The sequence below is a fragment of the Trichomycterus rosablanca genome, chromosome 2 (assembly GCF_030014385.1).
Source record: "Trichomycterus rosablanca isolate fTriRos1 chromosome 2, fTriRos1.hap1, whole genome shotgun sequence".
Classification (NCBI taxonomy): domain Eukaryota; kingdom Metazoa; phylum Chordata; class Actinopteri; order Siluriformes; family Trichomycteridae; genus Trichomycterus; species Trichomycterus rosablanca.
The window spans coordinates 8,505,001-8,517,500 of record NC_085989.1 but is presented as its reverse complement, the minus strand read 5'-3'; the positions used below and the strand labels follow the sequence as shown (position 1 = coordinate 8,517,500).

Here is a 12,500-nt window from a genome sequence, read left to right as displayed (position 1 = left end):
CAGTATACAGGAGTGTCTACATTATTAGTAGGGCCCTACTAATTTCACAGATTTCACAGATTTTTTATGAGAAGAGCCACATTTCACACAGTCATTAAATAACACGCATGACGGCACGGTGGCTCGGTGGGTAGCACCGTCGCCTCACAGCAAGAAGGTCCTGTGTTCGATCCCCAGGTGGGGCGGTCCGGGTCCTTTCTGTGCGGAGTTTGCATGTTCTCCTAGTGTCTGCGTGGGTTTCCTCCGGGTGCTAAGGTTTCCTCCCACAGTCCAAAAACATGCAGCCAGGCTAAAAAAGAGACACTGAATTGTCCTATAGGTACCTAGCCGCTAGGATGCATAAACCAGTGCATCGTAGTGCCGGTCCCAAGCCCGGATAAATAGGGAGGGTTTTGTCAGGAAGGGCATCCGGCGTAAAACTGTGCCAAATCCCGCCGGCGACCCCTAACGGGAAGAAGCCGGAAATGCCGACCCCGTTACCAAAAATGGGACAAAGGCTGTGGAACAAGATTAAATAACACTCATGACGGCACGGTGGCTCAGTGGGTAGCACTGTCGCCTCACAGCAAGAAGGTCCTGGGTTCGATCCCCAGGTGGGGCGGTCCGGGTCCTTTCTGTGCAGAGTTTGCCTGTTCTGCCAGTGTCTGCGTGGGTTTTCTTCCGGGTGCTCCGGTTTCCTCCCACAGTCCAAAGACATGCAAGTGAGGTGAATTGGAGATACAAAATTGTCCATGACTGTGTTTGACATTTAACTTGAACTGATGGATCTTGTGTAACCAGTAACTACCGTTCCTGTCATGAATGTAACCAAAGTGTGTAAAACATGACAATAAATAAAATGAACATCCTTGCATTCATACACTCATACCTTGGGGGACTTTTTAGTATCTCTAATTAAACTGATTGCATGTCTTTGGATTGTGGAAGGAAACCAGAGCACCAGGAGGAAACCCACGCAGACACAGGGAGAACATTGCTGGGAATAGAACCCATGACCTTCTTGCTGTGAGGCAACAGTGCTACCCACCGAGCATAGTTGAAAACTTCCAAATTGTTGATATTGATGAGTAACCTTTCACACAAATTCACACTTGTCGAGTTTACTACTTGCTGTCTGTTTGTGGTTCAGCAGAAAAAAAATATTCTGTATGATTTAAATGTGTAGAATGTCCTGTTCGACTAAGGATTGAACAATATACATCTGTGTCTTACTACCTGTAGTCATACTGAGGGTTTTGAATTTAAGGACACTGCTTGTTCCACAGCTCCAATGTGTTTGGCTGTCAGCTTTGTTCATAATTCTTTTTTTAAATATATTTTTTTATTTGAGCGGCACAGTGGGTTGGTGTGTAGCACTGTCGCCTCACAGCAAGAATGTCCTGGGTTCGATCCCCAGATGAGGCGGTCCGGGTCCTTTCTGTGCAGAGTTTGCATGTTCTCCTAGTGTCTGCGTTGGTTTCCTCCGGGTGCTCCGGCTAATTGGAGACACTGAATTGTCCTATAGGTACCTAGCCGCTTCCTAGTGCCGGTTCCTAGCCCGGATAAATAGGGAGGGTTGTGTCAGTAAGGGCATCTGGCGTAAAAACTGTGCCAAATCAATAATGCGGATCACGATCCGCCGCCGACCCCTTTAGAGATAGATTAAATAACACTCATGAAGTGAATGATAGAATAAATGGAAGCTACAAAACACAGCACAGCCTGCCTTAACGGTTGAATGTAAACCTAAAACATCCAGCGTTGGTCTCAAATACAAAAATTATTGCCTGTGTTTTGACACAGCCCCTCTGCATCCACAGAATTGGGTGGAAGTTTTCCAAAGTCAGTTATCTGAGTCGTGTTTTTATAGCTGCTTTAGACTGAATGCTAACTGAATTGCCGTAGGATTGTTAGTGTAAAGGACTTTTCTGTGCTTTAGTGTGCTGACAATGTTTAATGTACATGTTTTCGTATTGAGAGCATTTTGGGACTGACAGGACCGACAGACCAAAAAACCCTTTTGAGCAAACCAAGTGCGACAAGGACAAGTAGCAAGGAAAAACTTCTTTAAATTACAGCAGGGACAAATCATCTTTGAGTGGCCTGAAGATTCACACCTCTCATCAGCTTCATTGTACTCACTGCATGTCTGAGACTAAGACTTCAGTGGTCACATGAAACATGGAGGATGGTTATGTGGCGTTTATTCTAGCCACCCTAAATAAACAGCCATTTTCTAAGGCAAAGCCATCATAGTGATGTGACAACTTTGACTGTCAGTCGAATCATTCTACTTCTGACATTCATGGTGAGAGCCATCAATTAGACATGCTCAATTCTGCCGTGAAATTACCGTCACCCAGACATCCTTACAGAACTCAAGATTTCCTCAGGACTCAGCAGCACGTGACGGTTATTTAAATTTCACGAGTGGCTGGAATTGCTGTTTTGCCTGCAGGAGTTTCCTGAAATAGATGTTATCCTTGAAAACATATTAAAGAAGTTGGATAATGGGTTTAATTGCACAGCACTTCTTTAATCAACTGGATGACTTTCAAAACCAGAACGTCTCGCACAGTGTGCAAAAGTGCTCTGGTGCATACATATGGGTAAAAAAAGTCTCAGAAAGTGTCTCAGTAAGAAGTCAGGTCAACACGTGACTGTACCGGGACTATATTGAAGCGTTATAACTGTTGTAAGTGTTATAATAGATCATGGTAGTGGAGTGCTGTCATGTCAGTCCAAAATTGACCACAGATGTTCACCTGGTTTGAGATCTTAGCAGATTGTAGAATTTATTTACATAATCTTACTGTACATTAACACTGTACATTTCTTCAAGGGATGGAGGGAAGGACGGAAGGGAGAAAATGAAGAAAGGGAGGGAAGGAAGCGAAGGAAGGGATGGAGGGAAGGGGTGGAGAAAAGGAGGGAGGCAGGAAGGGATGGAGGTAAGGAAGGAAGGAAGGAAGAGAGAAAGGAAAGGAGGGGAAGAAGGGAAGGGAGGAAGGGATGGAGTGAAGGAAGAAAGAGAAGGGAGGAAGGGAAAGGAGGAAGGGTTGGTGGAAAGGAAGTAAGGCAATAAATGGTGGGAAGGAAACAAGAGAGAGGGAAGGAAGCAAGAAAAGGGATGAAGGGAAGGAAGTAAGCAAGGAAAGAGATGAAGGGAAAGAAGCAAGGGAAGAGATGAAGGGAAGGAAGGAAGCAAGGGAAGGGACGAAGGGAAAAGAGGAAGGAAGAAAGCAAGGTAAGGGATAGAAGAAGGAAGGAAGGAAAGAAGGAGGGGAGGAAGGGAGGGAAGACACGAAGGGAAAGAACAAGAGAGAAAAGGGAGGGAAGGGAGGGAGGAAAAAGAGGGAGGAAAAGAGGGAGGGAAGGGAAGTAAGAAAGAAAGGCAATGAAGAAAGGGAAGAAGGAGAGAAGAAGGACAGAGAGGGAGGGAGGGAACACAGGAAGGGAAAGAAAGAAGGGAGGGAAGGGGTGGAGGAAAGGGAGGGAGGCAGGAAGGGAATGAAGGGATGGAGGGAAGGAAGGAAGAGAGAAAGAAAAGGAGGGGAAGAAGGGAAGGGAGGAAGGGATGGAGGAAAGGAAGAAAAGAGAGAGGGAAGGAAGAAAGGGAAGGGATGAAGGGAAGGAAGGAAGCAAGGGAAGGGATGAAGGGAAGAGAGGAAGGAAGGAAGAAAGCAAGGGAAGGGATGAAGGGAAGAGAGGAAGGAAGGAAGAAAGCAAGGGAAGGGATGAAAGAAGGGGGGAAGGGAGGGAGGGAAAACAGGAAGGGAAGGAAAGAAGGGAGAAAAGGGAGGGAAGGGAGAAAAGGGAGGGAAGGGAGGGAGGGAAAAGAGGGAGAAAGGGAGGGAAGGGAGGTAAGAAAGGAAGGCAAGAAAGGAAGGGAAGGAGGGAAGTGAAGGGAGGGAAGGAGGGAAGTGAAGGGAGGAAAGGAGGAAATGAAGAAAGGGAAGGAAGGAGGGGAAGGGGAAGAAGGGAGGAAAGGAAGGAAATGAAGGAATGGAATTAAGAAAGGGAAAGGATGGAGGGGAGGGAGGAAGGGATGAAGGGGAGGGAGGAAGGGATGAAGGGAAGGGAGAAAGGGAGTAAGCAAGGGAAGGAAGGAAAGGGAAGAAGGGAAAGGAGGGTAGGATAGAAGGGAGGTAGGATGGATGGATGGATGTCTTCCTCAAGTTCTGGGTGGAGGATCAAGTCAGGTGAGACTAGTGGCTCGGAGGTTGCGTGGTACAAAGCGGGGTTTTATTAGACCTTGGAGATAGCTTGCGGTTGGTCCATTTTTGGCTTTGTAGGCAAGCATCAGTGTTTTAAACTGAATGTGGGCAGCTACAGGAATCCAGTGAAGAGAACGCAGCAGTGGGGTGATGTTGCAGTGTTTAGGTTGGTTAAAGACCAGGCGAGCAGCTGCATTTTGAATGTGGACATGGGAGCACCTGCCAGGAGGAAGTTGTAGTAGTCCAGCCGTGAGATTACAAGTGACTGGACCAGAATCTGAGTGGCTTCCATGGAGAGAAATGGTCGAATCTTCCTGATGTTGTAGAGGAGGAACCGGCATGATCTTGTCATGTTGGTTACATAAGGAGAGAAGGTCAGCTGGTTATTCAGGACAACACCAAGGTTTCGTACACTATCAGATGGTCTGGGAGTCATCAAGAGAGATGACTAGGTCTTGGGTTGGAGATTGATCTCCAGAAATAAGTAACTCTGACGATGACAGAGTAAGACAAAATAAGCCTCGACAAAGATAGTTTAACATCTAGTACATTGTTACAATTTGTTCTCAGTTCTAATATTAATCGTCAGCGTTGGAAATCAATTTAAATACCCCCCACATAGCTGACAGCATTGATGGAGCAATTGTTTGTCTGTTATTGCTTAATTTTCAGCATCTTTATTGCAAAGAGTGAATCGATATGTCTTTTAGTTTACTTTCACTACTTAATAACTGTTTATATCTGTATAACTGAATGGAAAAGTGTACAATTAACAACACGTTTAGCCACCAACAATGTTTAAGCTGCTTTGAGTGCATTTTAATTACAGTGGCATTACAAAGAAATCTCGACAGGTAGTTCTGATGTCTCACCAATCCAGTGACCTAAGTTCAGTTCTAATCTCTGGTTACTGCCAAATATAGAACGCCCTCCTCCTGTTAGGCTGATTGGCTCAGGTTTAAGTGAGTAAGTGAATGTCAGCGCTTGTTTACAGCAGTGTGATGAATTGGCACTCTGTCCAGGCTGAGTTTTCCTAGAATAGGCTCTAGATTATTTGTGACCCTGACAGGGATTAATCAATTACTTAAAATTGTAAAAATAATAGTTAAAAGAGAAGCTTTTATCTGGTGGAGAGATTTTAAAGACTACCTGTTGTAAACTGTTTGTGTAATTACGTTGTTAAAAGATACATTTGAAGGGTTAGGTGTTAAGCGTTTCTTTAAATAGGACACATGCAACATTAGATTCCCAAATGTAATACAAGAGTAGGGAAATTTGTGTAATAAAATGTATAATTATGTGTAATAACATGTACAGTATTATCCAGTGGTACTCGAGTAGCTCAGCGGTACATTATGCTAGCCCACTATCGCTGGGATCCAAGGTTTGACTCCCCATTTGGCTATCCCCTATTTTCTGGTTGGAAATCTACATACAGACATGAGGCGGGGAGTGGCAGAGGCCCCGTGATGGATGGATGGGTGGGTGGGTGGTTGGTTGATTGGGTAGATGGATGGATGGATGGATGGATGGATGGATGGGTGGTTGGTTGGTTGGTTGGTTGGGTAAATGAATGGATGGGTGGATAGGTGGGTGGTCTGATGGATGGATGGATGGATGGGTGGTTGGTTGGGTAGATGAATGGATGTATGGATAGATAAGTGGGTGGTCTGTTGGGTGGGTGGATGGATTGATGGATGGGTGGTTGGTTGGTTGGTTGGTTGGGTAAATGGATGGATGGAAAGATAGGTGGGTTGTTTGTTGGGTGGGTGGATGGATGGATTGATGGATGAATGGGTGGGTGGATGGATGGATTGATGGAGGAATGGGTAGGTGGTTGGGTAAATGGATGGATGGATGAATAGATAGGTGGGTGGTTTGTTGGGTGGATGGATGGACTGATGGATGGGTGGATGGTTGGTTGGTTGGGTAAATGGATGGATGGATGGATGGATAGATAGATAGATAGATAGTTGGGTGGTTTGTTGGGTGGATGGTGGGTGGATGGATGGATTCATGGATGAATGATGGATGGGTGAATGGATGGATGGATGGGTGGATGAATGGATGGATGTGTGGATGGATGGATGGATGGATGGTGGGTGGGCGGATGGATGAATGATGGATGGATTTATGGATGGATGGATTCCCTAATTAAAGGGACCCACCTCAATAAATTTATACTTGTTTTACATTTTAATTTTTGTTCCGTTTATCTTGTGCTTGCAGAGCCCTACAGTCCTGCAGTGTGGGTGATGATGTTTGTCATGTGCCTGTCCGTGGTGGCCGTGACCGTCTTCCTCTTCGAGTTCTTCAGCCCTGTCGGATACAACCGAAGCCTTCAAAGTGGGAAGAGTGAGTGAGACTACTCAAGGTCTTAGCCAGAGGCATATTCATAAATGAAATCGCCAGCGCATAACTTAAACTACCGTGAGGCTAAAATATGCAACAATTACTATGATAATCCGAATCAGCAGCGCATGTCTGACTGTGCACTCCCGCTTCCTGTTTAGTCTGTTATTCTGTACCGCTGCAGGTCCTGAGAGCGTATCTGTTTGTCCTTAATAAATTTCTCTGTGTCTCAGGGACAGGAGGATCTAAGTTCACCATCGGGAAATCTGTATGGCTGCTGTGGGCTCTGGTATTTAATAACTCGGTTCCTGTGGAGAACCCTAGAGGAACCACAAGTAAAATTATGGTGCTGGTTTGGGCTTTCTTTGCTGTTATCTTCTTAGCGAGCTACACCGCTAACCTGGCTGCCTTCATGATCCAGGAGGAGTACATAGATACCGTGTCTGGCCTCAGTGACAAGAAGGTAACTGGAACAGCTGTAGGTGTTTGAGTCCAATAATGTTGAATAAAAAAATATTTATCAGAGTTTATTCTCATATTTTTATTTGAAAGTTACAATAGCAATAATCTAATTATCTATCTAAATCTATCTATCCATCCATCCATACATCCAACCCACCCATCCAACAATCCAAAAACCTTACCCACACCAACCCACCCAAACCCCAGATCCATCCATCCATCCGTCCATCCATCCATCCATACATCCATACGTCCGTCCATCCATCCATCCATCCATCCATCCATCCATCCATCCATCCATCCATCCATCTATCTATCTATCTATCTATCTATCTATCTATCTATCTATCTATCTATCTATCTATCTATCTATCTATCTATCTATCTATCTAACTGACCACTTCATTAGGAACACCATGGTAAAACCGAGTTCTTTGGACATGTTCTCATGTTCTACAACTTCCCAAAGGTACTCTATTGAATTCCGATCATGTGACTAGTGACTAGTGACTAGATCAAGGCCATTGACATTAAACTCATTGTCATGCTTGTTGAACTTGACTTGTGCTTTTGTGTAACGATCTAAAGTAGCCAATCATGGCTACAGGGTGATGCACCAAGAGAGCCTGTGGCATTTACGTTATTCAGCTTATATTGGGATGCCCAGTATGTCTCGAAATTACATTTTCCACTCTATTGAATGACCTCCAGCCTCATATGTTGACACAAGGCTCTTGGAGTTATGCTGTTTGCACCAAATTCTGACCATCTACCATCTGCATTTTGCAGCAGAAATCGAGATTCAGCAGTGCAGACAATGTTTACTCTTGTTTACCAGTTCAGACCTGGTAAGTCTGTCCACTGTTTCTGTAATTGGCCAATCTGGTTTTTTAATCTGGTTTTCCAATCTGGTTTTCTGTCGTTGTTGGCCATACGCCTCAAGGTCTCAAGTGTTGTGCTTTATGATATGCTTTTCTGCTTACCATGGTTGTGAAGTGCTTATTTGAATTACCTTAACCTCCTGTGGACTCAAACTAGACTGGACTTTGACTATTCTCTTCTGACATGGCATTTTTGCCCACAAACTGCCACTCATTGGATGTTTTTACTTATAATTTGGTGTAAAATACTGTCAAACCTTGTCTCGTACCAACAAGCATGCCATGAACAAAGTCACTCACTTATGCTTTACAGGTGTTCCTAAAAAAAGTGGACAGTAAGTGTAGATCTGTCCTCTACTAGTCTATGTTAACCTTTGACCTAAACTGTTTCATAGCATAGATTAACAGTCACAGTTTTTTCTTGTTTTAATATGCATTTGTTTTTGTGTTTTAGTCTGATACCACTACTTGGACAGTTGATTTATCATTAGTGCTTTTTAGTAAAAACAATAGCAGGTATTTAACATAATATTGTTTAAGGAATATAATTTAGAAGACATGAGTGTATAGCAATGTCATTGTTGTCAGTAATACTCCAAATAAAGACACCTCTAAGACGAGTCTTGTGTGTTATACTTTGAATAAACTGTGTTTGACACACAGTAATTAATTAATTGATTGATTACTGGCCCAGTGTGTCAAACACAATTTATCCAAACATCATCACACAGGACCCATCAGAGAGGCGTCTTTATTTGGAGTAACATTCATTCATTTATTTATGTATTTATTCATTCGTTTTGATTCTGCCTGTAGTTCCAGCAACCCACTGAGCAATACCCTCCCCTTCGCTTTGGTACCGTCCCAAACGGCAGCACGGAGGAGAATATCCGCAGCAACTACCCCAACATGCATCAGTTCATGGTGCGAAACAACCAGAGAGGAGTTGAGGAGGCCATTGACAACCTCAAGACTGGGTGAGTGGGAGACGTCTGGCATCATTTTCAGCCATTCATACCAATGTTACTATTTATTAAATTAAGAGCATTCACATATTCGAATGAAAGAAAACGTACATTTTAATAATAAATAATGTTTTAAGGAACAGCACGTAAAGTTAAACATTTATAATGAGTAAATCAACCCTTTCTTTAATGGGTCTGGTCGAGCATCGCCACTGAGGCACCAGGTGTAGCACTGCACCTCTAAGAATTGAAAATGAACTCAATGTGAAGATAAAGATATACTTTATTTGTCATATATACATATACATGTGTACACTACAATGAAATTCTTTCTTCACATATCCCAGCTTGTTTGGAAGCTGGGGTCAGAGTGCAGGGTCAGCCATCGTACGGCTCCCCAGATGCAGACAGGGTTAAGGGCCTTGCTCAAGGCTCTCCCAACATAGCAGAGCCTGGATTTGAACTGCCAATCTTCCGGTTGATAGCCCAAAGCTCTACCCACTAGGCTACCACTGTCCCTAGACCAGAACCCTCCTTAAGAGGGTATTCACACTTGAGTCTGGCGCCTTAGACTGCTCGGCCATCCTGACAGGATGCTTAACCAAGGTGAAACAACACTGTGGTTAAAAAGCTACAAACAAAAAAGGACTAAAGGGAAAACATTAGTGTTGGCCAGAAAACGTAAACAAACCCAATTCTAGGTGGTTTAGATCAGTTCCTATGTTCTACCTAAGAAATCTATGTTAACGGTGGAATCGTCCACTATCCTACAAGGACACAGAAGGGAGTACATAGGGGTGTTTATTATTTTTCAGTGTTATCTCTGTGGGAGACTTAGTGGGTTTGATCCTTCTTTGCAGACAAGATTAAAACTCACAATCCAGTCTCTGAGGTATTTCATTAAGGGGTTTTCCACCACAAGCCCACAATGGAAAATATAGATAGAAAAGGGATAGAGCAGAAATGCTAATCGCAGCACCTCTAACAGCAAAGTTTTTAGAAAAAGAGAAACGAAAGGAAACCCAGGGACGGCAATGCACAAAAGCCACCCCAACCCACCAACTGGCACAGCTCGAGCTCAGCATGGGTTCATACATGGGGCACCTCCAGACAAGAACCATCTTGCCACCTGTAGGGCAGCTGGGTGATCCAGGGCAGACACCTGAAATGTCCTGAAACACCAATTGACTTCAAGTGTGCTAGCATCATAAAGCCAGCAAGAAAACAAACCTGTCTGAGTCTAGCATCATGGTTTCAAGAGAAAAGCAGGTTGCCAACAGAGGAGCTGGCAACTCTGTGAGGAAGAAACCATGATAAATAGAAACACTTCCATCTGGAGCAAAATGAAATAGTCTGTTTTTTTTATTTCAGATTCAGACCCAGACCCGTTACCAAATGTTTTATTCGAGCAAATCAAAAATATATACACAATACATTTATGACCTTGTCAGTCAGTGAGGCAAAGCTTATAGAACTTAGGAACTTAGGAGTGTAGATCAGTGTCTAACTGACACATCGAGCCTTGTGGTCCTCAGTCCAAGCAGTCACTATCCAGGGACTTCAGAATATGAGGTGAAATTCACCTAGAAATGAATCAATAAGAAACACCTGACATGCTCAGGCAAATATTTTATTTACTAAAAATACCTTCTGCGCTCACAAGCCCGGGTAGTCAGTCTTAAAAATGCCACACCATACCTTACCCCAGAGCGCTACAAAGTCAGACAAGCAAATGGATGAATTATTCAAATAATGGCATTAAAACACCAACTTCTTTTACTATCTTTGACCATGTTTGGTTTGCATAATGCATTACCCAAGTCCTTCTACCACTATTATGTCTTGATCATCACACACACTGGTCTAAGTAGGAGCTGGGGGAAGGGGGCTCCTCAAATCCTGATACTGCAAAATCCTTGACAACTCCGCTCTTGTACACAAACAGTGCCTGGGTAAAGATTAAAAAAAATGTCACCTGGTCTGAATTCTGATTCCTGCTTTAGCTTGCGGATAAAAGGATCAGAGATAGAAATCCTACATTTATAAATGCATTCTGCTTTGCATTACCAAGTCAGGCTCTTGGCGGCGGTCTCAATGTTTTCCCAGCACAATATCAATCATGCTATTTGTGTATTGTGACTTTCCATTTGCGTCCTTCATGGCCACATCTGATATCTACGTTCACTTTCAGCATCATAATGCGACATGTCACAAAGTACATGAAGGAACAAATCAGGTTTCATATACATGATGATGAGTTTAGTGTATGGTCACAGCCTCCCTCAATCACCAGATTCTGAATTTAACACTCACGCTGCAAATCTCCCATCAAACAGCTCTGCCACAGTGTATTGAGATTGTAACATTGTGTTGACCCCCTTTTTGCTGCTGAAACAGCCCTGACCCATCGAGGCATGGACTCCACTAGACCTCTGAAGGTGTGCTGTGGTATCTGGCACCAAGATGTTAGCAGCAGATCCTTTAACTCCTCTAAGTTGTGAGGTGGGGCCTCAATGGATCTGACTTGTTCGTCCAGCACATCCCACAGATGCTCGATTGGATTGAGATCTGGAGAATTTGGAGGCCAAGTCAACACCTCAAACTTGTATTTGTGCTCCTCAAACCGTTCCTGAAACATTTTTGCTTTGTGGTAGGGCGCATTATCCTGCTGAAAGAGGCCACAGCCGTCAGGGAATACCGTTTGTTTCCATGAAAAGGTGAACATGGTCTGCACAATGCTTAGGTAGGTGGTACGTGTCAGGGTAACATCCACATGGATGGCAGGACCCAAGGTTTCGCAGCAGAACATTGCCCAAAGCATCACACTGCGCCCGCCAGCTTGCCTTCTTCCTGTAGTGCATCCTGGTGCCATGTGTTCCCCAGGTAAGCGACGCACACGCACCCGGCCATCCACGTGATGTAAAAAAAAAACGTGATTCATCAGACCAGGCCACCTTCTTCCATTGCTCCATGGTCCAGTTCTGATGCTCACGTGCCCATTGTTGGCACTTTCGGTGGTGGATAGGGGTCAGCATGGGCACCCTGACTGGTTTGCGGCCATGCAGCCCCATACGCAACAAACTTCTTCAGCAATTTGAGCTACAGTAGCTCGTCTGTTGGATCGGACCACACAGACCAGCCTTCGCTCCCCAAATGCATCACTGAGCCTTGGCTGCCCATGACCCTGTCGCCGGTTTACTACTGTTCTTTCCTTAAGCCACTTTTGATAGTTACTGACCACTGCAGATCGGGAACACCCCACAAGTATAATGGTGGTTATTTATAGACTAAGGTTCCATTACTTGAACCTGTTGTGGCTGCTTATAATTGCTAGTAAAATTACTTACAGTATGACTACTGTGCTTATGTGTTCCCAGACAAGAATCGAAGCCATCAATCGTGTTTTACTACTGGTCTTAAAAATCGACAAGCTCACTAATGGAATATTCTGGAGGGTCAAGATGTCTTTTCAATGTAGCAAGTAAACTGTAGATGCTGAAAGTAATGAATGGATGTGAGTGACAGAGTGCATCACAGCACAGGCATTAATTATTTTGTTGGCTGTCGGACTCTGTCTCCAGTTTGGAATGGGTGTGAATGCTGATTTCCACCGTTTACTGTTTGTGTGATGACACCGGATAGAT

The 12,500-nt window shown here is 44.1% G+C and overlaps 1 protein-coding gene across 1 annotated transcript in view; it reads left to right on the top strand.

The window, feature by feature from the left end:
* The window catches only part of grin2da (glutamate receptor, ionotropic, N-methyl D-aspartate 2D, a), a 232,600-nt gene that overhangs the window by 198,033 nt on the left and 22,067 nt on the right, over nt 1–12,500 (top strand). Inside the window, exons 9-11 of the mRNA XM_062985506.1 lie at nt 6,426–6,551; nt 6,782–7,011; nt 8,708–8,868. Of these exons, the coding sequence (XP_062841576.1) occupies nt 6,426–6,551; nt 6,782–7,011; nt 8,708–8,868 (517 nt within the window). The remainder of the gene's footprint in view (nt 1–6,425; nt 6,552–6,781; nt 7,012–8,707; nt 8,869–12,500) is intronic.